At 41.3% G+C, this 27581-nt stretch overlaps 1 protein-coding gene across 5 annotated transcripts; it reads left to right on the plus strand.

Moving 5' to 3' along the window:
• On the plus strand, nt 1-26636 carry LOC103877490 (zinc finger protein 717-like). Of its 5 annotated transcripts, none has more exons than XR_001895205.2 (5): nt 1-2109; nt 13829-13911; nt 15665-15825; nt 16275-16357; nt 24123-26636. XR_001895205.2 is itself a non-coding variant. In XM_017949000.2 (5 exons), the coding sequence occupies exons 2-5, from the start codon at nt 13859-13861 to the stop codon at nt 26318-26320; spliced, it is 441 nt and encodes a 146-aa protein (XP_017804489.1). In that variant the 5' UTR covers nt 2-2109; nt 13829-13858; the 3' UTR covers nt 26321-26636. The 5 variants fall into 5 exon arrangements, 4 of the variants coding, with proteins under 4 accessions (XP_017804489.1, XP_021782239.1, XP_021782234.1 ...); XM_017949000.2 differs by having other exon boundaries at nt 2-2109; nt 26177-26636; XM_021926542.2 differs by lacking the exon at nt 1-2109 and adding an exon at nt 8852-9397 and having other exon boundaries at nt 26177-26636.
• The last annotated feature ends 945 nt before the right edge of the window (nt 26637-27581 follow it).

Raw genomic sequence — 27581 nt, forward strand, 5'->3', positions numbered from 1 at the left:
GGCAGCAATAGCCCTGTTAGCACAAGAAGCAGATGAACTAACCCTTGGGCAAAACCTGAATATAAAGGCCCCCATGCTGTGGTAACTTTGATGAATACCAGAGCACATCATTGGCTAACAAATGCTAGATTAACCAAGTACCAAAGCTTGCTGTGTGAAATTCCCCGCGTAACTATTGAAGTCTGTAACACCCTAAATCCTGCCACCCTGCTCCCAGTATCAGAGAGCCCTGTTGAGCATAACTGTATAGAGGTGTTGGACTCAGTCTATTCTAGCAGACCTGACCTTCAGGACCAGCCATGGGCATCAGTAGACTGAGAGTCATACGTGGATGGGAGCAGCTTCATTAACGCACAAGGGGAAAGATGTGCAGGATATGCAGTGGTAACTTTGGATGTTGTCATTGAAGCCAAACCGTTGCCACAGGGCACTTCAGCCCAGAAAGCTGAGCTCTAACTCAGGCTGTAGAACTCAGTGAAGGTAAGACTGTAAACATCTACACTGACTCTTGAGATGCCTTTCTAACCCTCCAAGTGCATGGAGTATTGTATAAGGAAAAGGGTCTGTTAAACTCTGGGGGAAAGGACATAAAATATCAACAAGAAATTCTACAATTATTAGAGGCAGTGTGGAAACCTCAGAAGGTGGCAGTCATGCACTGCAGGAGACACCAGCAAGCCTCCACCTCAGTGGAGGAAACTCTCGAGCTGATTCAGAAGCTCGAAAAGCAGCATCTACCCTTTACCAGGTATCGGTAGTAGCCCCCTTACTCCCTCAAACACCTGACCTGGTACCTACCTATTCTAAGGAAGAAAAAGACTTCTTCCAAGCAGAAGGGGGGCAAGTAATAAAAGGAGGATGGATCAGACTGCCAGATGCTAGGGTAGCTGTGCTGCAGTTGCTAGGAGCCCCAATCATATTGGCTGTGCATGAAACCACTTATCTAGGTCAAGAGTCACTTGAAAAATTGTTAGACCGGTACTTCTATGTCTCACACTTGCCAGCCCTTGCCAAAGCAGTAGCACAACTGTGTGTTACTTGCCAACAGCACAATGTGAGGCAAGGCCCCAGCATTCCACCCAGTATACAAGCTTATGGAGCAGCTCCTTTTGAGGATCTTCAATTGGATTTCACAGAAATGTCGAAATGTGGAGGTCACAAGTATTTGCTGGTTCTTATGTGTACTTACTCTGGGTGGGTGGAGGCTTATCCCACACGAACTGAAAAGGCCTATGAGGTAACCTGTGTGCTTCTCTGAGATCTTATTCCTAGGTTTGGACTGCCCTTATGAATCAGCTCAGATAACAGGCCGGCGTTTGTGGCTGACTTGGTACAGAAGACAGCAAAGGCATTAGGAATCACTTGGAAGATATATGCCTACCGACCTCAGAGTTCTGGAAAGGTGGAGCGAATGAATTGGACCATCAAAAATAGTTTAGGGAAAGTATGTCAGGAAACAGGATTAAAGTGGATACAGGTCCTTCCTATGGTATTGTTTAAAATTAGATGCACTCTTTCTAAGAAAACAGGATACTCCCCCTTATGAAATACTGTATCATAGGTCTCCTCCTGTACTACGGGAGCTTCCAGGCACTTCCCGAGTTAGGTGAAGTTGAATTACAGCGACAGCTACAGGCTTTAGGAAAAATTACACAAACAATCCCAACTTAGGTAAATGAGAGGTGTCCATCAACTTATTCTCCCCAGTTCACCCTTTCTCTCCAGGTGATCATGTGTGGATCAAGGACTGGAATGTAGCCCCTTTGAGGCCATGGTGGAAAGGACCTCAGGCTGTCATCCTGACCACCACCATGGCTGTAAATGTAGAAGGAATCCCAGCCTGGATCCACCACAGCCATGTGAGACCTGCAGCCGATGAAACCTAGGAGGCAAAACCGAGCCCAGACAACTCCTGCAAAGTGACTCTGAGGAGGACGGCAAACCCTGCTCCAGTCACAGCTGGAAGCTGACTGGTCTACGCACGGCAGAAGCATGAGGAGAATCAATGTAGGACTCATTTTCCTTATAATTTGGACTTGTATAGTAAAAACTTCCACTGATTTTCCCTGCACGGAGGACTGCTCTCAGTGTATACATCAGGTTACCGAGGTAAGGCAACAAGTTAAAACAATCTTTCTGTTCTATAGTTACTATGAATGCCTAGGAACTTTAAAAGGAACATGTTTATATAATGACAGTACAAGGTATGTAGCCCAGGAAATGACTGACTGGATGTGTGTTATGACCCTTCTGAGCTTCCCATGTCCACAGTTTTTGAAATAAGATTAAGGACTGAAGACTGGTGAGGACTCATAAATGATACAAGTAAAGTATTAGCCAGAACAGAAAAAAAGGGGTGCCCAAAATCATAATCTTGAAATTTGATTTCTATGCTGTCATTAATAGCAGTAAGTTAGGAAGGGAATGTGGCTCTTTTAGTTGGGAAAAAGGCTATATGACTGAAAATAAGTACGTTTGTCATGAATTAGGACTGTGTGGAAATGAATGTGGATACTGGTCATGTGTCATTTAGCCCACTTGGATAAAAAGTGAAAAGGATCTAGTCCACCTTCAGAAAGGAAAAAATGGCCCTTCTTTACTAAAGGACAATGTAACCCCTTAGAGCTAGTAATAACCAATCCCCTTGATCCTTACTGGAAAAAAGGAGAGTGTGTGACCTTAGGAATCAATGGGGCTGGACTGGATCCTCGAGTAAATAGCTTGGTTCGAGGAGAAGTTTACAAACGCTCTCGTTTACAGATGCTCTCCTGAACCAGTGTTTCAAACTTTCTCTGATGAACTAAAAGTACCAATACCAGAAATTCCAGGAAAAACAAGAAATTTGTTTTTGCAATTAGCTGAGCATGTAGCACAGTCTCTCAGTGTCACTTCATGTTATGTATGTGGAGGAACTATAATGGGAGATCAATGGCCATAGGAAGCCCAAGAATTAGTACCTGCAGACCCAGTTCCTGATGAATTCCCAGCTCAAAAGAATCACCCTGATAATGTCTAGGTCCTAAAAGCCTCAATTATTGCACAATATTGCATAGCTAGATAAGGAGAAGAATTTACTGACCCTGTAGGATGACTTAGTTGTCTGAGACAGAAACTGTATAGTGATACCACAAAAACAGTCACTTGGTGGAGTTCAAATCAAACAGAGAGGAATTCATTTAGCAAATTCCCAAAGTTCCAAACCGTGTGGACCCACCCAGAGTCCTACCAGGACTGGACAGCCCCCACTGGATTATATTGGATATGTGGGCATAAAGCTTATGCCAGATTACCTGACCAGTGGGCAGGCAGTTGTGTTATTGGCACTATTAAACCATCTTTCTTCCTACTGCCCATGAAAACAGGTGAACTCCTAGGTTTCCCTGTCTCTGTTTCCCACGAAAAGAGAAGCATAGCTATAGGAAATTGGAAAGGTGATGAATGGCCCCCTGAGAGAATCATACAGTATTATAGGCCTGCTACTAAGGCACAAGACGGCTCATGAGGATACTGGACCCCCATTTACATGATCAACCAAATCATATGGTTACAAGCTGTCTTAGAAATAATCACCAATAAAACTGGCAGAGCGTTGACTATTCTGGCCCATCAAGAAACTCAGATGAGAAATGCTGTCAAAATAGATTGGCTCTTGACTACTTGCTAGCAGCTGAAGGAGGGGTCTGTGGGAAATTTAGCCTTACTAATTGCTGTCTACAAATAGATGATTGAGGGCAAGTAGTTGAAGACATAATTAGAGATATGATAAAACTGGCACATGTGCCCATGCAAATGTGGCATGGATTTGATCCTGGGGCCATGTTCCCAGTGCTAGGAGGATTTAAAACTCTTATAATAGGAGTTATAATAATAATAGGAGTCTGCCTACTGCTCCCTTGTTTGTTACCTGTACTTCTTCAAATGGTAAAAAGCTTCATCGCTACCTTAGTTCACCAAAATGCTTCAGTACAAGTGTACTGTATGAATCACTATTGATCTGTCTTGCAAGAAGACATAGGTAGTAAAAATGAAAGTGAGAACTCCCACTAATAAAATGAGTGAGAGTCTCAAAAGAGGGGAATAAGGGAGGAGACCACCCCTCATATCATCTTATGCCCAATTTCTGCCTCCAAAGAAAGAAGAAGTAAAAACTAAAAGGCAGAAATAAAATCCACAGGCAGACGGCCCGGCGCCGCACCCTGGGCCTGGTAGTTAAAGATCGACCCCTGACCTAACTATAGATTACAGACATTGTATAGAAATGCACTGTGAAAATCCCTGTCCTGTTTTGTTCCAATCTAATTACCAGTGCATGCAGCCCCCAGTCATGTACCCCCATGTACCCCCTGCTTGCTCAATCACGACCCCCTCACATGCACCCCCTTAGAGTTGTGAGCTCTTAAAAGGGACAGGAACTGCTCACTCAGGGAGCTCAGCTCTTGAGACAGGAGTCTTGCTGATGCCCCCGGCTGAATAAATCCCTTCCTTCTTTAACTTGGTGTCTCAGGAGTTTTGTCTGTGGCTCATCCTGCTACACAGGGAATCAGGGAGTTGAAGGGAGAGAGAGGCAGGGGAATGGCCAGTCCATGGAGCAGTCAGAACATGGACAACATTCATCACTTAGGTTTGTTGTTTTATATGAGAGTGATTTGTAGCACCCTCCACTCAAACAATTATAATAGTGACATCAAAAAGCACTCATCACATTGGCTGGGCACGGTGGCTCACGCCTCTAATCCCAGCACTTTGGGAGGTCGAGGTGGGTGGATCACCTAAGGTCAGGGGTTCGAGACCAGCCTGGGCAACATGGTATAACCCCATCTCTACATACAAAAATTAGCTGAGCGTGGTGGCGGGTGCCCATAGTCCCAGCTACTTGGGGGGCTGAGGCAGGAGAATAGCTTGAACCCGGAGGCAGAGGAGGTTGCAGTGAGCCGAGATTGTGCCACTGCACTCCAGCTTGGACTCAATCTCAAAAAAAAAAAAAAAAGAAAGAAAAGAAAACAGTACTGATCACAGATCACCATAATGGATATCATAACAGTAAAAAATCTTTAAATATTGTGAGATGAAATGAGTACATGCTGTTAGAAAATGGTGCTGATAGACTTCCCCACATGGTTGCTAAAAACCTTCAATTTGTGGAAAACTCAGTATCTGTCAATCCTAGTAAAGTGAAGCACAGTAAAACAAGGTTGTATTGCTTTGATTCCATTTGAAATTCAAAGTCTTTTTTTGGAATTATGTGAAGAATGCCCATGGTAGTTTGGTGGGAATAGCATTGAATCTATAAATTACTTTGGGCAGTATGGCCATTTTTGTGATACTGATTCTTCCTATTCATGAGGATGGAATGTTTGTCCATTTGTTTGTGTCCTCTCTGATTTCCTTGAGCAGTGGTTTGTAGTTTTCCTTGAAGAGGTCTTTCATGTCCCTTTTTAGCTGTATTCCTAGGTATTTTATTCTCCTTGTAGTATTTGTGAATGGGAAATCATTCATGATTTGGCTCTCTGCTTGTCTATTGTTGGCGTATAGGAATGCTTGTGAGTTCTGCACATTCATTTTGTATCCTGAGACCTTAAGTTGCTTATCAGCTTAAGAAGCTTTAAGAAGCTTTTGAGTTTTCTAAAAATAGGTTTTCTAAATACAATCCATGAATAGACAAGTTGACTTTCTCTCTTCCTATTTGAATACCCTTTATTTCTTTCTCTTGTCTGATTGCCCTGGCCAGAACTCCCAATACTGTGTTGAATGGGAGTAGTGAGAGAGGGCATCCGTGTCTTGTGCGTTTGAATGCTTCCAGCTTTTGCCCATTCAGTATGATATTGGGTGTGGGTTTGTCATAAATAGTTCTTATTATTTTGAGATATGTTCCATCAATTTGTAGTTTATTGAGAGTTTTTAACATGAAGGGATGTTGAATTTTATTGAAGGCCTTTTCTGCATCTTTTGAGATAATCATGTGGTTTTTGTCACTGGTTATGTTTATGTGATGGATTACATTTATTGATTTGCATGTGTTGAACCAGCCTTGCATCCCAGGGATGAACCCGACTTGATCGTGGTGGATAAGCTTTTTGATGTGCTGCTGTATTCAGTTTGCCAGGATTTTATTGAGGATATTTGCATCGATGTTCATCAGGGATATTGGCCTGAAATTTTCTTTTTTTGTTGTGTCTCTGCCAGATTTTAGCATCAGGATGATGCTAGCCTCATAAAATGAGTTAGGGAAGAGTCCCTCTTTTTCAAATGTTTGAAACAGTTTCTGAAGGAACGTTACCGATTTTTTGTACCTGTGGTAGAATTCAGCTGTGAATCCATCTGGTCCTGGGCTTTTTTTGCTTGGTAGGTGATTTGTTACTGTCTCAATTTCAGAACTTGCTATTGGTCTATTCAGGGATTCAACTTCTTCTTGGTTTAGTGTTGGGAGGGTGTATGTGTCCAGGAATTTACCAATTTCTTCTAGATTTTCTAGTTGATTTGTATAGAAGTGTTTATAGTATTCTCTGATGGTGGTTTGTATTTCTGTGGGATCAGTGGTGATATCCCCTTTATCTTTTTTTATTGTGTCTATTTGATTCTTCTCTCTTTTCTTCTATGTTAGTTTAACTAATGGTCTATCTATTTTGTTAATCTTTTCCAAAAACCAGCTCCTGGATTCATTGATTTTTTTGAAGGGTTTTTCATGTCTCTCTCTCCTTCAGTTGTACTCTGATCTTAGTTATTTCTTGTCTTCTGCTAGCTTTTGGGTTTGTTTGCTCTTGCTTCTCTAGTTCTTTTAAGTGGGATGTTAGGGTGTTGATTTGAGATCTTTCTAGCTTTCTGATGTGGGCATTTAGGGCTATAAATTTCCCTCTTAACACTGCTTTAGCTGTGTCCCAGAGATTCTGGTATGTTGTCTCTTTGTTCTCATTGGTTTCAAATAACTTCTTGATTTCTGCCTTAATTTCATTATTTGTCCAGGAACCTTTCAGGAGCAGGTTGTTCAATTTCCATGTAGTTGTGTGGTTTTGAGTTTCTTAATCCTGAGTTCTAATTTGATTACACTGTGGTCTGACACACTGTTGTAATTTCAGTTCTTTTGCATTTGCTGAGGAGTATTTTACTTCTAATTATGTGGCCAATTTTAGAGTAAGTGCCGTGTGACACTGAGAATAATATATATTCTGTTGTTTTGGGGTGGGGAGTTCTGTAGATATCTATTTGGTCCACTTGATCCAGAGTTGAGTTCAAGTCCTGAATATCCTTTTAATTTTCTTTTCCTTTTTTTTTTTTTAAGACAGAGTCTCACTCTGTTGTCCAGGCTGGAGTGCAGTGGCACAACCTCGGCCCACTGCAGCCTCCATTTCCCAGGTTAAAGTGATTCTCCTGCCTCAGCCTCCTGAGTAGCTGGGATTACAGGCACCCACCACCCGCCTGCTAATTGTTGTATTTTTAGTAGAGACAGTGTTTCACCATGTTGGTCAAGCTGGTCTCGAGCTCCTGACCTCATGATCTGCCTGCCTCATCCTCCCAAAGTGCTGGGATTACAGGCATAAGCCACTGCACCTGGCCATATCCTTTTAATTTTGTCTCATTGATCTGTCTAATAGTGACAGTGGGATGTTAAAGTCTCCCAGTATTATTGTGTGAGAGTCTAAATCTCTTTGTAGGTTTGTAAGAACTCATTTTATGAATCTGGGTACTCCCATATTGGTTACATGTATATTTAGGATAGTTAGCTTTTCTTCTTGTTGAATTTATCTCTTTGCCATTATATAATGTCCTTCTTTGTCTTTTTTGGTCTTTGTTAGTTTAAAGTCTGTTTTGTCAGAGACTGGGATTGCAACCCCTGCTTTTTTCTGCTTTCCATTTGCTTTGTAAATTTTCCTCCATCCCTTTATTTTGAACCTATGTGTGTCTTTGCACATGAGCTGGGTCTCTTGAATACAGCACACTAATGGGTCTTGACTCTATCCAATTTGCCAGTTTTTGTCTTTTAATTGGGGCATTTAGTCTATTTACATTTAGGGTTAATGTTATTATGTGTGAATTTGATCCTGTCGTCATGATGCTAGCTGGTTATTTATTTTTTCACACTAGTTGATGTTGTTTCTTCATAGTGTCATTGGTCTTTACATTTTTGTGTGTTTTGCCATGGCTGGTACCGGTTTTTCTTATCCATATTAAGTGTTTCCTTTAGGAGCTCTTGCAAGGCATGCCTGGTGGTGAGGAAGTCCCTCAGCATTTGCTTATCTGAAAAGGATTCTATTTCTCCTTCCCTTATTAAGCATAGTTTGGCTGGACATGAAATTCTTGGTTGAAAAAAGTCTTTTCGTTAAGAATGTTGAATATTGGCCTTCACTCTCTTCTGGCTTGTAAGGGTTTCTGCTGAGGAATCCCCTGTTAGTCTGATGGGCTTCCCTTTGTAGGTAACCTGAACTTTCTCTCTGGCTGCGCATAACATTTTTTCCTTCATTTCGACCTTGGAGAATCTAATGATTATGTGTCTTGGGGTTGATCTTCTTGTGGAGTATCTTAGTGGAGTTCTCTGTAATTCCTAAATTTGAATGTTGGCCTGTTTTGCTCGGTTGGGGAAGTTCTCCTGGATAATATCCTGAAGTGTGTTTTCCAACTTGGTTCCATTATCCTTTTTGTTTTCAGGTACTCCAATCAGTTTTAGGTTTTTTTCTTTTTTCTTTTTTTTTTTTTTTACATAGTTTCATATTTCTTGGAGGTTTTGTTCATTCCTTTTTATTCTTTTTTCTCTAATCTTGTCTGCCTGCCTTATTTCAGCAAGATAGACTTCCATCTCTGATATTCTTTCTTCTACTTGATCGATTGGGCTATTGATACTTGTATATGCTTCACAAAGTTCTCTTGTTGTGTTTTTCAGCTCCATCAGGTCATTTATGTACATCTCTAAACTGGTTATTCTAGCTAGCAACTCCTCTAACTTTTTTTTAAGGTTTGTAATTTCTTTGCCTTGAGTTAGAACATGCTCCTTTACTTCAGCAAAGTTTTGTTATTACCCTCTTTCTGAAGCCTACTTCTGTGAATTCATCCAGCTCATCCTCTGTCCAGTTCTGTGCCCTTGCTGGAGAGATGTTGCAATCATTTAGAGAAGAGGCACTGTGTTCTCTTCTCTAACGCTGAGTTAGATTGTTTTTATGTTGACTCTTTCTCATCTTCATGAGTTTGTCTAGTTTTGATCTTTGAGGCTGCTGACCCTTGGATGAGGTTTTTGTGGTACTTGTTTTGTTGATGCTGTTGTTCCTTTTTGTTTTTTTTGTTTTTCTTTCAATAGTCAGGTTCCTCTTCTGTAGGGCTACCGCAGTTTGCTGGGGGTTCACTTCAGCCCCTATTCATCTGGTTTGCTCTCACACCTGGAGATGTCACTCGAGCCTGCAGAACAGCCAAGGTGGGTGCCTGCTCCTTTATCTGGAATCTCTGACCTTGAGGGGCACCGACATGATGCCAGTAGGAAGGCTCCTGTATAGGATATCTGATAGCTCCTGTTGGGGGGTCTGACCCAGTTGGGTGGCACAGAAAGCAGGACCCATTTAACATAGCACTTTGGCTGTCCCTTGGTGGAGGAGGTTTGCTGCACTTGGGGGAAACCCACTCATCTGGGCTGCCTGGATTCCTCAGAGCTAGCAGGAGGAAAGACTAAGTCCGCTGGTCAGCGGAGACTACGGGCACCCCTCCCGCTAGGGGCTCAGGTCCAGGGAGATCAGAATTCTGTACCTAAGCCCCTGGGTGGAGTTGGAGTTCCTGCAGGGGGGCCCTGCAACTACAGTGTTGGCAGCTGCCCCTCCCCCAAGGATCGCAGATGGCTTAGATGGCAGACAGCTGCAGCAGTGGTGATGGCTGCCCCTCTCCCTGGGAACTCAGCAGGCTTAGGCCAAGTGGCTGTTGAGAATCTGCGCAGCTCCCTGATTGAGACCCAAGGCCCCAGTGGGGTGGGCTCCCAAGTGGGATCTTCCGATCGGTGGGTTGCACAGTTTTGTGGAAGAAGCACCGTTTCCCAGGGAGGGTAGCACTCTCACTCACCACCTCCCTTGGCTGGGAGTGGGGGCTCCCCTGCCCCTTGTCACTTTCAGGTGGGCTGCCGCACCACACTGCTCTTCTTTTCTCTGATTGGGTCATGCCAGCCACCTAGCCAGTCCTAATGGCAGAATCTGGATATTTCGGTTGCCTGTGCAGGATTTGCATGCTACTTTGGATCTTTTCAGTGGGAGCCTCCAATTGCGACTGCTTCTAGTTGGCCATCTTGGCACCCCTCCCCCCCGCGCTTTTAAGTTTTTTATGTTATAAAATCTGACTGGACATGGTGGTTTACGCCTGTAATCCCAGCACTTTGGGAGGTCGAGGTGGGTGGATCACTTGAGGCCAGGAGTTTGAGACCAGCCTGACCAACATGGTGAAACCCGTTTCTACCAAAAAATACAAAAATTAGCCAGGTGTGGTGGTGCATGCCTGTAGTCCCAGCTACTCAAGAGATTGAGGCAGGAGAAACGCTTGAACCTGGGAGGCGGAGGTTACAGTGAGCCAAGATAGCACCACTGTACTTCAGCCTGGGCGACAGAGTGAGACCCTGTCTTAAAAAAAAAAAAAAAAAGTCTATTGTCTCTATTTAATATTTTCTATCTGTGTCACACGTACATTTTCTGTACTCTAGACTTTGCTTCAGATTGTCCATCTCATTCTCTCTCTCTCTCTCTCTCTCTTTTTAACTACACCAAGTCAAGTCTTTCTTCCACAGGAGCAATTCATACAGAATAGAAATATGCAAATTATGGCTACCATGCCAGATTTAGCCCACTTTCTCTTTTTATATGACCTATGAGTGCCTTTCTTGGATTATTGGTTGTAAGTTTTTTGAATTTTTTTTTTGTTTGTTTCTATTTTTAAATTTTTATGTGGAGACAGGATCTCACTATGTTGCTCAGGCTTGTCTCCAACTCCTGGCCTCAAGTGATCCTCCCTCCTTGGCCTACTAAAGTGCTGGGATTACAGGCATGAGCCACTGCGCCTGGCCTGATGGTTGTTTTATGGTTCATCATATTCATGTTTGACTTATAGGCTACCTTCAAGTAGTATTATGCCATTTCATATATACTATACAAACTTTATGAGATGCTTCCCTTTAGCTCTTCCCAGCTTCCATGCTTATCATACTTTTTACTCCTACATGTTATAAACTCCACAATACTTTATTTTCTTGCTTCAAAGGGTCGGTGACTTTTTAACGAGGTCAGAAATAAGATCAATGTATATGTTTACTCAAATATCTACCATTTCCATTGTTTTCTTTATTTGTATTCACCCAGATTTCTGTTATCTTTTTTTGTGTGTGTGACAATTTTATCATTGTACACCCTTGGTATGCTTATCTCTACGTTGTTCTTTTCTGTAAGAGGTTTAGATGTCCCCAAGGCTATGATTCTTCTGATAACAGCTGCAAATTTGGGGGTCCCCAAGAAAACCCACAGGTTCGGTAATCCTAGAAGGCATTAAGAACTTAGAAAAGGCTTTGTACTCATAGTTATGATTTATTACTATGAAAAGATCAACTAAAATTAACCAAGGAACAGGGTGCATAGGGCAGGATCTATGAACCACTTGGCACAAATTTCAGTTGTTTGCTCTTAGTGGAACCTCTTGGTCATTGTCTGTTTCTGCCAACAATACATATCAGCACCCACAAGACATTGACAACACAAGGATCTCATTTGAGTCTGTGTTCAAAGTTTTTATTATGGTTTGGTTATGTAGACTTGCTGACTACATGTCTACATGTTGGTTATGTTGACTACCAGTATGTCTGCCCTTTTATGAAGGTACCCTTTAGGAGGGCACCCATGTGACCTCTTGTGAGGTCATAAGAGTTGAGACCTTTAAGCCAGTAGGATTGATGGTCTTATAAGAAGAGGAAGAGAGAGATCTATCTATCTCTGCTATGTGAGGACACATCAAGAAGGCTATGTCATCTGTAAACCAGGAGGAGAGACCTCATTAGGAAGTGATTTGCCTGGCACCTTGATCTTGGACTTTTCAGCCTCCAGAATTGTGAGCAACAAAATTTCTGTTAAGGCCGGGCGCGGTGGCTCAAACCTGTAATCCCAGCACTTTGGGAGGCCGAGACCAGCAGATCATGAGGTCAGGAGATCGAGACCATCCTGGCTAACACGGTGAAACCCTGTCTCTACTGAAAAATAAAAAAAAAAAAAAAACTGGCCGGGCAAGGTGGCGGGTGCCTGTAGTCCCAGCTACTCAGGAGGCTGAGGCAGGAGAATGGCGTAAACCCGGGAGGCGGAGCTTGCAGTGAGCTGAGATCCGGCCACTGCACTCCAGCCTGGGCAACAGAGTGAGACTCCGTCTCAAAAAAAAAAAAAAAAAATTCTGTTAAGTCACCCAGTCTGTGGAATGTGTTATGGCAGACACAGCTGACTATAATACAGGGAGGAAGGGCCAGGTTTTAGGTGAACAGAAATATAACCTACCATACACTGTCTATTCTTGTTTAATTTTCCACATAAGTGTTCTTCTGGCTTATCAATATCTGAGAGTGTGTTGCTTTCATAGGATGATATTAAAGCACTTCACTGACTTAGGGAGAATTGGCATCTTTATGATGTAGACTCTTCCTGTTCATAAACATAATATATCTTTTTACTTGCTTAATTAGCTTTTGTATCCCTCACTTTTCCCCCTGCCACCATTTAGTTCTATACTAATTTTGTTAAATGTACTGCTAGGTGTGTTGTCTTGTGGTTGTAGTTTGAATGTTATTACATGTATGAAGACTTTTGTAGTCTGTTTATACATTGAGCTTTCTTTCTTTCTTTCTTTCTTTCTTTTTTATTTTATTGAGACGATCTTTCACTCTTGTTTCCTAGACTGGAGTGCAATGGTGTGATCTCAGCTCACCGCAACCTCCGCCTCCTGGGTTCAAGCAATTCTCCTGCCTCAGCCTCCCTAGTAGCTGGGATTACAGGCATGTGCCACCATGCCCGGTTAATTTTTGTTTAGTAGAGACAGGGGTTTTCCATGTTGGTCAGGCTGATCTCAAACCTGCGACCTCAGGTGATTTGCCTGCCTTGACCTCCCAAAGTGCTGGGATTACAGGGGTGAGCCACTGCACCCAGCATAGTGAACTTTCTTATTTGGAATAGTTTTCAGAAGATTCTCTTGGGTTTTCTAGGTTTAAATTATATGCAAATCATAGTCTTTCTCATTTTTGTTTCTCTTCATTTGAGTTGAACATTACCTCTTGTACAATGGTAAATATTTGTAGAGTTGGAGCATATGTGTCTTCCAGTATTTCCTCATTAACTATGAAGCTGCTCTTTGGGTCAAGATATGTCCATTTTAACATGTTGAAGAATGTCATGTGTCCTTTTTTATTGACTTTTTATTACAAATGGGATGATATATTTAAATATATCTTCTCGATGTCTGTGTGATCATAGGACTTTTTTTCATAAACCTGTGAATATTATGAAATATATTTATAGATTTTATTTCTTCTCAGTTGTCATGGTCTATTTCTCTTCCTCTGTTGATAAATATCAGTGTTTCCTCAGATTCTGTACTTGCTCTTTTTGTCCTTTCAATCTCTTAGGTTCTCTTTGAGCTATTTTATTCAAGCTGCTGGCTTCAGCTACCACTGAAATGCTGTTGCTTTTCAAATCTTTACCTTGAGCTTAGATCTCTCTCCTGAGCTCTAGATTGTGAATCGTTTCCAGATGAACATCCCCACATATCTGACTGCAGAAACTTCAGATTGTGTATCCAAGATTATTTTTGCTTTTCCTTATCATGTTCTTTGTTCTTTTCTCAATTTCAGTTTACAACATCAGTATCTACCTAGCTGGTCATGAGACAGCATGGAATTGAACTCCACTTTTCACCCTCAGCACAACAAATTAGGTCAGAATTCACCGTTTGCTTTTGCTTTTGTTTTCTTTTTTTCAAGATTAGTTTCCTATTCTGTACTTTTATTGGCCTGTATCCTGGTATAGATGGCCATGTCTCACCCTGGTTTCTTCCCCTCTGACTCTCTCTTTAGTCCTTGCCCTATCTCCTGGCAGGGAATGACTGTGGAAATGCAAATCTGAGCAAGTACCTTACCACATTTTATTTACCTTTATTACTTGTATCCTGTGTTTTAGGAAGTGGGTGATTACTTTTATGTGAACACTTAGCAGTTTTTGTTTTTTTTTTAATGTAGTAGGGAAACATAAGGATGCCTGTGAACATAAAAAATACTTTATAAGTAATTTTTTAACATCAGTGAGCACATGAAGTTTCTTTTGTTGGAATTAGGTCAAGTATTTAAATGCAGAATCACCTGATAATCATGCCTTGCATACCTTTGTCTCTCATCACAGCTGAGAAACACTCACTCAGGCATGGTACTCTTTGTAGTTCCATTTATACTTACGACTTTTTTTTTCTTTTTCTTTTTTTTTTTTGAGATGGAGTCTCGCTCTGTCACCAGGCTGGAGTGCAGTGGCGTGATCTCGGCTCACTGCAACCTTTACCTCCCAGGTTCCAGTGATTCTCCTGCCTCAGCCTCCTGAGTAGCTGGGATTACAGGTGCCTGCCACTATGCTCGGCTAATTTTTGTATTTTTAGTAGAGACAGGGTTTCACTAAGTTGGCCAGGATTGTCTCAATCTCTTGACCTTGTGATGCACCTACCTTGGCCTCCCAAAGTGCTGGGATTATAGGCATGAGCCAGTGTGCCTGGCCCTATACATACGTCTTTGTAACAGATCTTAAGCACCTTGGAGGAGCAGAATTATTATTATTATTATTATTTTTTGAGAGGGAGTCTCGCTCTGTCACCCAGGCTGGAGTGCAGTGGCGCAATCTCGGCTCACTGCAAGCTCCAACTCCCAGGTTCACACCATTCTGCTGCCTCAGCCTCCCAAGTAGCTGGGACTACAGGTGCCCACCACCATGCCCAGCTAATTTTTTTATATTTTTGGTAGAGATGGGGTTTCACTGTGTTAGCCAGGATGGTCTTGATCTCCTGACCTCGTGATCTGCCTGCCTCAGCCTTCCAAAGTGCTGGGATTATAGGCGTGAGCCACCGTGCCTGGCAGGAGGAGCAGAATTTTTATCTTGACTTTATCCCTGGCAGCAGGGACAATTCCAGATCTGTAAGGGAAAGTGTTTAGTAGAACTTTTCATAATTAGTAAATTAGTAGCAGTATGCTTCTACTGTCAGTTTTCTTTTTCCCATCATAGAGTAAAAAGCAGGCTATATCTCATGTAAGACACATGCACACACACGAGTGAACAACACCAAGACTTTGTGTTCTCATGATGCAACAGTGATGTGAGGATAAGTATGCCACGTATTCTTAAAATAATCTAGAGGAAAGAAAGTGTTATCAAGAAAATTATGAGAGAACATATGTTCATTGGAGATACTGGTCTTTCTGACTCTGGGGTGGCAGAGACAGAAGAAAATCTGCATGTGTGTGGACCCATGTAGTTCAAATCCGTGTTGTTCAAGAGTCAGCTGTAATTAAATGATTACACTCGAGGCTATTTCTACCATGATTTTTCTTTCTCACACCATATAGACTACAAAGCAAGCTACATCTTATATGACATATATATGAGACACACAGAGAAGAGTGATCTCCATGATTCTTGTTCTTGTGACCCAGGGCTGGTGACTTGAGGAGAAATATGCCATTACAGGAGTTGGTGTCCTTTGAGGATGTGGCTGTGGGCTTCACCTGGAAAGAGTGGCAGGACTTGGATGATGCTCAAAGGACTCTGTACAGGGACATGATGCTGGAGACCTACAGCAGCTTGGTGTCCTTGGGTGAGTGAATATCACAGTAACTCCCAGGAGCAAGTGCTTTCTTCTCTGCTAGTAAGTATATGGACACGTATACAGTTTAATGTTATTTAATTATAATATTCCAGTCCATGAGTAACGTGTCAGCCCCCTCTAATGAAAGGTTCAAACTGGCCCCTTCACTGCACGGCTCCTGAATCCAAGCTGTTGTCATTCTTCAAAGGACCTGATTTCACAGTTCCCAGGTTCACGCCATTCTCCTACCTCAGCCTACCGAGTAACTGGGACTACAGGTGCCCGCCACCACGCCTGGCTAATTTTTTGTATTTTTAGTAGAGACAGGGTTTCACTGTGTCAGCCAAGATGGTCTCAATTTCCTGACCTTGTGATCTGCCCGCCTGGGCCTCCCAAAGTGCTGGGATTACAGGCATGAGCCACTGCGCCTGGCCTAGTCTCACATTTTGTATTAACAGGGTACCACATTACCAAACCTGAGGTGATCTTCAAGCTGGAGCAAGGAGAACCTTGGATGGTAGAGGACACCAGAGCCTTCCAGGTTAGTGATAACATATAGTGCAGGGAGATGGAGAAGAGCAAAACCCAGCAGATGTTGACTTTTTAAATTTTTTTTTTTTTTTTCCAGACAGGGCCTTGCTCTGTCACCCAGGCTGGAGTGCAGTGACACAATCTCGGCTCACTACAACCCCCACCTCCTGTACTCAAACAATTCTCCTGCCTCAGCCTCCTGAGTAGCTGGGATTACAGATGCCTGCCACCATGCCTGGCTGAATTTCTTTCTTTTTTGGAGAATTTTTTTTTTTTTTAAATACTTTAAGTTCTGGGATTCCATGTGCAGAACGTGCAGCTTTGTTACATAGGTATACATGTGCCATGGTAGTTTACTGCACCCATCAACCCGTCATCTATATTAGGTATATCTCCTAATGCTATCCCTCCCCTTGGCCCCCACCCCCTGACAGGCCCTGGTGTGTGATGTTCCCCTCCCTGTGCCCATATGTTCTCATTGTTCAACTCCCACTTATGAGTGAGAAACATGCAGTGTTTGGTTTTCTGTTTCTGTGTTACTTTGCTGAGAATGATGGTTTCCAGCTTCATCCATGTCCCTACAAAGAACATCAACTCATTTTTATGGCTGCATAGTTTTCCATGGTGTATATGTGCCACATTTGCTTTATCCAGTCTAACACTGATGGACATTTGGGTTGGTTCCAAGTCTTTGCCACTATTGTGAATAGTGCCACAATAAACATACATGTGCATGTGTCTTTATAGTAGAATGCTTTATAATCCTTTGGGTATTATACCCAGTAATGGGATTGCTGAGTCAAATGGTATTTCTAGTTCTAGATCCTTAAGGAATCACCACATAGTCTTCCACAATGGTTGAACTAATTTATACTCTCACCAACAGTGTAAAAGCATTTCTATTTCTCCACATCCTCTCCAGCATCTGTTGTTTCCTGACTTTTTAATGATCACCATTCTAACTGGTGTGAGATGGTATCTCATTGTGGTTTTGATTTACATTTCTTTAATGACCAATGATGATAAGCTTTTTTACATATGTTTGTTGACTGCACAAATATCTTCTTTTGAAAAGCGTCTGTTCATATCCTTTGCCCACTTTTTGATGGGGTTTTTTGTTTTTTTCTTGTAAATTTGTCTTAAGTTCTTATAAATTTGTTTTAAGTTCTGGATATTAGCCCTTTGTCAGATGGATAGATTGGAAAAAATTTCCCCCATTTTGTGGGTTGCCTGTTCACTCTGATGATTGTTTTGCTGTGAAGAAGCTCTTTAGTTTAATTAGATCCCATTTGTCAATTTTGGCTTTTGTTGCCATTGCTTTTGGTGTTTTAGTCATGAAGTCTTTGCTCATGCCTATGTCCTGAATGGTATTCCCTAGGTTTTATTCTAGGGTTTTTATGGTTTTAGGTCTTACATTTAAATCTTTAATCCATCTTGAGTTAATTTTTGTATAAGGTTTAAGGAAGGGGTCCAGTTGCAGTTTTCTGCATATGGCTAGCCAGTTTTCCCAATACCATTTATTAAATAGGGAATCCTTTCCTCATTGCTTGTTTTTGTCAGGTTTGTGAAAGATGAGATCATTGCAGATGTGTGGTGTTATTTCTGAGGATTGTGTTCTGTTCCATTGGTCTATATATCTGTTTTGGTACCAGTACCATACTGTTTTGGTTACTGTAGCCTTGTAGTATAGTTTGAAGTCAGGTCATGTGATGCCTCCGGCTTTGTTCTTTTTGCTTAAGACCTTTGTCTTGGCTCTATGGGCTCTTTCCTGGTTTCATATGATATTTAAAGTAGTTTTTTCTAATTCTGTGAAGAAAGTCAATGATAGCTTAATGCGAATAGCATTGAATTTATAAATTACTTTGGGCACTATGGCTATTTTCACAATATTGATTCTTCCTATCCATGAGCATGGAATGTTTTTCCATTTGTTTGTGTCCTCTCTTATTTCCTTGAGCAGTGGTTAGTAGTTCTCCTTGAAGAGGTCCTTCATATCCCTTGTAAGTTGTATTCCTAGGTATTTTATTCTTTTTGTAGCAGTTGTGAATGGGAATTTGCTCTTGATTTGACTCTCTATTTTTGGTGTATAGGAATGCTTGTGATTTTTGCACATTGATTTTGCATCCTGAGACTTTGCTGAAGTTGCTTAAGGAGTTTTGGGCTTAAGGAGTTTAAGGAGTTTTTGGGCTGAGATGATGGGGTTTTCTAAATATACAGTCATGTCATCTGCAAATAGAGATAATTTGACTTCCTCTCTTCCTGTTTGAATACGCTTTCTTTCTCTTTCCTGATTGCCCTGGGGAGAACTTCCAATACCATATTGAATAGGAGTGGTGAGAGAGGCCACCTTTGTCTTGTGCCGATTTTCAAAGGGAATGCTTCCAGCTTTTAGCCATTCAGTATGATATTGGCTGTGGGTTTGTCATAAATAGCTCTTATTATTTTGAGATGTGTTTCATCAATACCTAGTTTATTGAGTGTTTTTAGCATGAAGGAGTGTTGAATTTTATCAAAGGCTTTTTCTGTATCTGTTGAGATAGTCATGTGATTTTTGTCATTGGTTCTGTTTATGTGATGGATTATGTTTATTGATTTGCATATGTTGAACCAGCCTTGCATCCCGTGGATGAACCTGACTTGATCGTGGTGGATAAGCTTTTTGATGTGCTGCTGGATTTGGTTTGCCAGTATTTTATTGAGGATATTCACACCGATGTTCATCAGGGATATTGGCTTGAAAGTTTCTTTTTTGTTGTTGTTGTGTCTCTGCCAGGTTTTGGTATCAGGATGATGCTGGCCTCATAAAATGAGTTTGGGAGGAGTCCCTCTTTTTCTATTGTTTGGAATAGTTTCAGAAGTAATAGTACCAGCTCCTCTTGGTAGAATTCAGCTGTGAATTCATCTGGTCCTGGGCTTTTTTTGGGTGGTAGGCTATAAATTACTGCCTCAATTTCAGAACTTATTATTGGTCTATTCAGGGATTTGACTTCTTCCTGGTTTAGTCTTGGGAGGGTGTTTGTGTCTAGGAATTAATCCGTTTTCTAGATTTTCTAGTTTATTTGCATGGAGGTGTTTATAGTATTCTCTGATGGTTTGTATTTCTGTGGGATCAGTGGTGATCTCCCTTTTATCATTTTTTATTGTGTCTATTTGATTCTTCTTTCTTTTCTTCTTTATTAGTCTGACTAGCAGTCTATTTTGTTAATCTTTTCAAAACCCAGCTCCTGGATTCATTGATTTTTTTTTTTTAAGGTTTTTTTTGTGTCTCTATCTCCTTCAATTTTGCTCTGATATTAGTGATTTCAGTCTTCTGCTAGCTTTTGAATTTGTTTGCCCTTGCTTCTCTAGTTCTTTTAATTGTGATGTTAGGGTTTCAATTTCAGATCTTTCCTGCTTTCTCCTGTGGTCATTTAGTGGTATAAATTTCTCTCTAAACACTGCATTAGCTGTGTCCCAGAGATTCTGGTACGTTGTGTCTTTGTTCTCATTGTTTTCTAATAACTTATTTATTTCTGCCTTAATTTCTTTATTTACCCAGTAGTCATTCAGGAGTAGGTTGTTCAGTTTCCATGTAGTTGTGTGGTTTTGAGTGAGTTTCTTAATCCTGAATTCTAATTTGATTGCACTGTGGTCTGAGAGACTGTTTGTTATGATTTCCATTATTTTGCATTTGCTGAGAAGCGTTTTACTTATGTGGGTGATTTTAGAATAAGTGCTGTGTGGTGCCGAGAAGAATATATATTCTTTTGATTTGGGGTGGAGAGTTCTGTAGATGTCTATTAGGTTCTTTTGGTCCAGAGCTGAGTTCAAGTCCTGAATATCCTTGTTAATTTTCTGTCTCATTGATCTGTCTAATATTGACAGTGGGGTATTAAAATCTCCCACTGTTTTTGTGTGGGAGTCTAAATCTCTTTGTGGGTCTCTAAGAACTTGCTTTATGAATCTGGGTGCTCCTTTATTGGGGGCATATATATTTAGGATAGTTAGCTTTTCTTATTGCATTGGTCCCTTTACCATGATGTAATTTCCTTTGTCTTTTTTGATTTTTGTTGGTTTAAAGTCTGTTTTATCAGAGACTAGTATTGTAACCCCTACTTTTTTTGCTTTTCATTTGCTTGGTAAATTTTCCTTCATTCTTTTATTTTGAGCCTATGAGTGCCTTTGCACGTGAGATGGGTCTCCTGAATACAGCACACTGATGGATCTTGACTCTTTATCCAATTTGCCAGTCTGTGCCTTTTAATTGGTGCATTTAGCCCATTTACATTTAAGGTTAACATTGTTATGTGTGAATTTGATCCTGTCATTATGATGCTAGCTGGTTATTTTGCCCATTAGTTGATGCAGTTTCTTCATAGTGTCGATGGTGTTTACATTTTGGTTTGTTTTTGCAGTGGCTGGTACCAGTTTTTCGTTTTTATATTTAGTGCTTCCTTCAGGAGCTCTTGTAAGGCAGACCCAGTGGTGACAGAATCCCTTAGCATTTGCTTGTCTGTAAAGGATTTTATTTCTCCTTCACTTGTGAAGCTTAGTTTGGCTGGATATTAAATTCTGGGTTGAAAATTCTTTTCTTTAAGAATGTTGAGTATTGGCTTCCACTGTCTTCTGGCTTGTAGGCTTTCTGCAGAGAGCTCCACTGTTAGTCTGATGGGCTTCCCTTTGTGGGTAACCTGACCTTTGTCTCTGCCTGCCCTTAACATTTTTTCCTTCATTTCAACCTTGGTGAATCTGATGATTATGTGTGTAGGGGTTGTTCTTCTCAAGGAGTATCTTTGTGGTCTCTGTATTTCCTGAAATTGAATGTTGGCCTGTCTTGGTTGGTTGGGGAAGTTCTCCTGGATAATATCTTGAAGTGTGTTTTCCAACTTGGTTTCATTCTCTGCATCCCTTTCAGGTACACCAGTCAAACATAGGTTTGGCCATTTCACATAGTCCCATATTTCTTGGAGGTTTTATTCATTTCTTTTCCTTCTTTTTTCTCTAATTTTGTCTTCACACTTTATTTTATTAAGTTGATCCTCAATCTCTGATATTCTTTCTTCTGCTTCATTGATTCGGCTATTGATACTTGTGTATGCTTCACAAAGTTCTCATGCTGTGCTTTTCAGCTCCATTAGATCATCTATATTCTTCTCTAAACTGGTTATTCTAGTTAGCAGTCCCTCTAACCTTTTTTCAAGGTTCTTAGCTCACTTGCATTGGGTTAGAATAGCTCCTTTAGGAGTTTGTTATTACCAACCTTCAGAAGCCTACTTCTGTCAATTCGTCAAACTCATTGTCTATCCAGTTTTGTTCCCTTGCTGGTGAGTTGTGATGCTTTGGACGAGAAGAGCCATTCTGGTTTTGGAATTTTCAGTGCTGGTTTTTCCTCATCTTTGTGGATTTATTTACCTTTGGTCTTCGCTGTTGGTGACCTTCAGGTGGAGTTTTTGCATGTTTGTTCTTTTTGTTGATGTTGATGCTGTTGCTTTCTTTTTGTTAGTTTTTCTTCTAACAGTCAGGCCCCTTTGCTGTAGGTCTGCTGGAGTTTGCTGGGGGTCCCCTCCAAACCCTTTCTGCCTGTGTATCATCAGCAGAGGCTGCACAACAGCAAAGATTGCTGCCTGCTCCTTCCTCTGGAAGCTTTGTCCCAGAGAGGCACCTGCCAGATGCCAGCTGGAGCTCTTCTGTATGAGGTGTCTGTCAACCCCTGCTGGGAGGTGTCTCCCCATCAGGAGGCACGGGGTTCAGGGACCCACTCTTGGAGGCAGTCTCTCCCTTAGCAGAGCTCGAGCACTGTGCTAGGAGATCTGCTGGTCTCTTCAGAGCTGGCAGGCAGGAACGTTTAAGTCTGCTGAAGTTGTGCCACAGCTGCCCCTTCCCCCAGGTGCTCTGTCCCAGGGAGATGGGAGTTTTATCTATAAACCCCTGACTGGGGCTGCTGCCTTTTTTTCCAGAGATGTCCTGCCCAGAGAGGAGGAATCTAGAGAGGCAGTCTGACTACAGCAGCTTTGTGGTGCTGTGCTGGGCTCCACCCAGTTTGAACTTCCCGAAGGCTTTGTTTACACTGTTAGGGGAAAACCACTAGTCAAGCGTCAGTAATGGTGGATGCCCCTCCTCACATCAAGCTCAAGCTCAAGTGTCCCCGGTCTACTTCAGACTGCTGTGCTGGACCTCTCATGCTGGTATTTTTCTCATTCTTCTGCTTTAAGGGAAGGTTTTCCTAGATTGGCTACTTGTAGGTGCAGGAGAGGGTTATTTGTCTCTCAGCTAAGCAAGAAGCACAGCAGTCTGGTGTTTTTGAAGTGCTTTCATGAAGAGATAAAAAAAAAATGTTAACTTTGAACTTCACTTCCAAATAGAAATCTGAGTCCTTTGACATAAAATGCTGAGTACACTTCACTTTGGGATAGCTTATATTTGAGAAGCTGTTTTCCAAATTTAACGTGTAATATGTAGGTAGATATATAATTTTAGAGAATGGACATCACTATTGGAGATACAAATTTGAGTCTCAGGAGGTTAAAGCTGGTATTTAAAGCCACACTTATGAAGGAGGTCACCTAGGGAATTGATAAGAATCTGAGAAGTACAGCACTTAGAATTGTGTATACAGCATCAGAAATCATGAAACTGAGGAGGACCCAGTATAAGGGTATGCAAAGGGGGTGGTCCTGAAGTTGGGAGGAGAAGAAGGGATTTCTGGGTATCACATTTTGCCTGCTTAGTTGTGAGGCAAATAATCCTCTCCTGCACCTACAAGTTGCTGATCTAGGAAAACCTTCTCATCTTTAAAGCAGAAGAATGAGAAAAATACCAGCATGAGAGGTCCAGTGTTATAAGAACAAAATAGGTAAAATGAATAGGTAATGCAAATGGCAGGTCAAAAGCGCTTAGTTGAAAAATACAAGACACTAAGTGAATTTTTTTACTAAATATTTCTACATGAATTTAAAAGGCCAGGCTCAGTGGCTCATGACTGTAATCCCAGCACTTTAGGGGATGGAGTCAGAAAGATCATTTGAGGCCAGGAGTTTGAGATCAGCCTAGTAAGATAGCAAGACCCCATCTCTACAAAAAATCCAGCACCAAAAACCAAGTGTCATAGTGTATGCCTGTAGGCGCATCTATTTGGGAGGCTAAGGTGTAAGGATTGCTTGAGCCCAGGAGATTGAAGTTGTAGTGAATTATGATCTCACCACTGCACTCCAGTTTCGGCAACACAGCAAGACCCTATCTCTCTCTCTGTCTTTTTTTTTTTTTAAATTTTATTTTTTAAAAAGCAAGAAAAACAATTTAGCGTTAGATAATCTATTAGTGTAATTAACTCAATAGGAAAAGAATCGACATACTTATAAAAACAGTACCCATTGATTTTTATAAAATCTTATGGCACTAGGATAGAAAGTTATTTACCTTAGCTGGGCACGGTGGCTCACGCCTGTAATCCCAGCACTTTGGGAGGCTGAGGCAGGCGGATCACAAGGTCAAGAGATCGAGACTATCCTGGCCAACATGGTGAAACCCCGTCTCTACTAAAAATATAAAAATTAGCTGGGTGTGGTGGCGGGTGCCTGTAGTAGTTCCAGCTACTCAGTAGGCTGAGGCAGGATAAACGCTTGAACCTGGGAGGCGAAGGTTGCAGTGAGCTGAGATCACGCCATTACACTCCAACCTGGGTGACAGAGTGAGATGCTGTCTCAAAAAAAAAAGAAAGTTATTTACCTTTAAATGAGCATCTCATAGGAAATACTTATGTGTGGTTCATATGTACGATTTTTTTTTACTTATTTCAGCTGTCCACATAGTTGATGACATAATTGAGAGGAGCCAAGAAAGTCACAGTAGACATTTGTGGCAAGTTGTAATTACCAAAAGCAAATCATCAGTTGAGAAGGGAGTGGAATCAGGAAAAACATGTAGTTTGACTTCAAACCATGTACTAGAACTGATTAGAAATAATGGAAACTATTCAGGAATGAGACCTGAGGAGTTGAATGTATTTCAGAACATGCTTCTTTCTGGTGATCCTGATGAAATGCAAGCTGGAGTGAGACCTGATGCTTACGATTTAACTGGAACATTTCTCGGAGGTCATGAGCATCTTAGGATCACAAGATTCAAATTGGACTACAGTGTTTTGAATACAGTCGACTGAGGAATGCCTTCAACGTGGAGGCTATATTAACACATAAGAGTGTTTCTATGGGAGAGACCTCTTGTAAATGTAATAAATGTGGGAAAGCCTGTAATGAGTCAGCTCCTATTGCTCAAGAGCTAACTCAGGTAGGGAGGAAAACTTTTGAACGTCATTTATGTGAGAAAATATTCTGTAAGAAGCATAAACTCACTGAACATCAGAAAATACACTCAGGAAAGAAACCTTATAAATATAGTGAATGTGAGAAAGCCTTCATTATCAAATCATGTCTTACAAAACATCAGAGAACACATACAGAAGAGAAACCCTATGCGTGTGCCATATGTGAGAAATTCTTCTGTCAGATCAAATCCAAGCGTTTATCAGCAAATCCACACACAGGGAAAATCCTGTGAATATAATGAATGTGGAAAAACGTTTTGGCAGCAGTCAGCACTCAGGGTGCATCAGAGAACTCACACAGGGGAAAAACCCTATGAATGTAATGGATGTGGGTTGACCTTCTACCATAAGTCAACCCTCACTATCCATCAAAGAACTCACACAGGTGAGAAGCCATTTGAATGTAAATAATGTAGGAAAAGATTCTGCCGGAAGTCAACCCTCCTGGTACCTCAAAGAACTCACAGAGGTGAACAACCGTATGAATGTAAAGAATGTAGGAAAACTTTCTATGAGAAAGCAAATCTCAATGTACCTCAGAGAACTCACACAGGGAAAAAACCCTATGAATGTAACGAACGTGGATAAACGTTTCATCACAAGTCATACCTCAGAGTGCATCAGGGTTTTCATACAGCAAGAAACCCTATGAATGTAACGAATGCGGGAGAACCTTCTATGAGAAAGGAATCCTCACTAGCCATCAGAGAAGTCACACGTGGGAAAAGCCTTACGAATGTAATCAATGTGGAAAACCCTTTGGCTGGAAGTCAAGCCTTAGGTCACATCAGAGTATTCACAGAGGGCAGAAAACCTATGGATGTAATGTATGGGGTAAAAGCTTCTACCAGAAGTCAGACCTCACTTGATGTGAAATAATTCACACTGGGGAAAAACCCTATGAATGTAATGAGTGTGGAAAATCCTTTGGCTGGAAGTCAAGGCTCAGCCAACATCAGAGATCTCACATAGGATAGTAAAACCTATGAAAGTAATGAACGTGGGAAAATATTTTGCCTAAGGTCAGTCATCACTGGACACACAGAACTCACATAGAGAAAACCCTGTGTAATAAATATAGAAAAAACCATTTGCTTGAAGTCACAGCTTAGCAGACATTAGAGAAGTCACAGAGGAAAGAAATCAGATATTGTTCTTCAAAAAGCATTCCCTTTTATCTAGGACACAGACTTTGTGTACATTTCTGAGCATTCCAGTGTTGTGGTTGGGACCATGTAAAACAGAGTTGTATAGGATAATATGGATAGAAGTGATGAATGTTATTTACAGGCTTCACAACAATAGTCTTGATGGTCCTTCCTGATTTATTATGCCTTGTAGGACTGAAGTTCAGCTGACCCCCAGAGTGACCAGGGAGCCGTTAGTTTGGACCTCGTCACTGATTTAAGAAAGGAGGAATTAAATAGTGTAGAGATCTTTCCACCTCCACTCCCAAGAAATTCCCCTTTGTGCTTGAGAGATCAGGTATTTAAAGCACATGTGTGATTTGTTTGCTTTACACTACAGCCCACCCTAGTAATTTGGAAGTTTCTGAGAGAAGTTACTGTCTTCTGGCAAAGCAGTCATTATAGCACCGATGGCATCACCCTTTCGTCAGCCCTGGCCCTGGTCTATGATTCGCACCTGCTAATCAGGCCACATCTTGTCTGAGATCCACCTGTGTTTCTACTCCCACCAAGTGGTGGCACACCTGTTCCAATATCCAGGCTCCCCTGAAGCCCCAGTGGCTCCTCTTCCACCTATGCATAGCGACCTTCAGGGACACAGAATCCAACCCTAGACCTGCAGAGAAGCAGTGGGAGAGGACAGATTTCTGAACTTCCAAAGGAAAGATGGTGGAATTGAACCAGAGAGTCTGTCTTGCTCCCTGTGGATCAGGACCTGATGGATCAAGACTTCTCTTTGTCCATATGACAGTGCTGTGGAATTTCGTTTATTTATTAAATCCTGGATTGATAACCTGCGATATTATGGCAAAAATTAGGAGATTTGAATGTAGACCAAGTGGTTGATATTACTATTAACAACTAACTTTAATATATTAAAGGTATATGTCTTTATATATGATATATATCATATATAAAGTTTATATATATAATATGTAATATATAATTTATATATATAATATATCATATATAAACTTTATATATGATATATATATATATAAAAACCAGATGTCTGTTTATAACAGGTGCACCCTAATGCATGAAGAATTGTCTGTATTTTTGCAAGTTTATTGAAGCAGAAATTAATGTGTTAACCGCCTTTGAATCCATTAAAAAGATGTTTGTTCTTACCCAGTAAACTAATTTGGGTGTCTTCAATGGATTATCTTAGTTGGAAAAACTGCTCTAGTGTATATGATGGGATAAAATAGCAGAGGCAGAGTCATGGGGGTAAACCTACCCCATAATTCTTGAGCCAGTTCATACTCCATGTATCTGATAAATTTTTACCCATACTTTGAAATTCCATTGGTCCCATTTCACCCAAGCTTTACTTAGTTCTTTTATGAGATAGACTTGAACTTTGCTTTTCCTTCCTTGCTTTAGACAAGGAGTTCCACACGAGTTTCTCATAGTTTCCACCACCACTTTTCCTGTTCAAAGGGAAATGCTGGCTGGGTGTGGTGACTTACTCCTGTAATTTCAGCACTTTGGGAGGCTAAGTTGGGAGGATCCCTTGAGGTTGGGAGTTTGAGACCAATCTAACAACATAGTGACTCTGTCTCTACAAAACAAACACACAAACAATTAGGCATGATGGTGCCTGCCTGTAGTCCTAGCTACTCTGGAGGCTGAGGTAGGAGAATCGCTTGAACCTGGGAATTGGAGAGTGCAGTGAGCTATGATCACACCAGTATACTCCAGTCTGGACAACAGAGTATGAACCTAGCTAAAAAAAAAAAAAA

Source organism: Papio anubis, chromosome 1 (assembly GCF_008728515.1).
Source record: "Papio anubis isolate 15944 chromosome 1, Panubis1.0, whole genome shotgun sequence".
In the NCBI taxonomy this organism is placed as follows: Eukaryota; Metazoa; Chordata; class Mammalia; order Primates; family Cercopithecidae; genus Papio; species Papio anubis.

Coding starts and splice junctions, on each gene's coding strand:
- LOC103877490 (XM_017949000.2), top strand. CDS start 13,859: ATGAGACAGCATGGAATTGAACTCCACTTTTCACCCTCAGCACAACAA. Junction 13,912..15,664: donor CCCTCAGCACAACAAATTAG/GTCAGAATTCAC, acceptor CTTGTGACCCAG/GGCTGGTGACTTGAGGAGAA. Junction 15,826..16,274: donor CAGCAGCTTGGTGTCCTTGG/GTGAGTGAATAT, acceptor TTGTATTAACAG/GGTACCACATTACCAAACCT.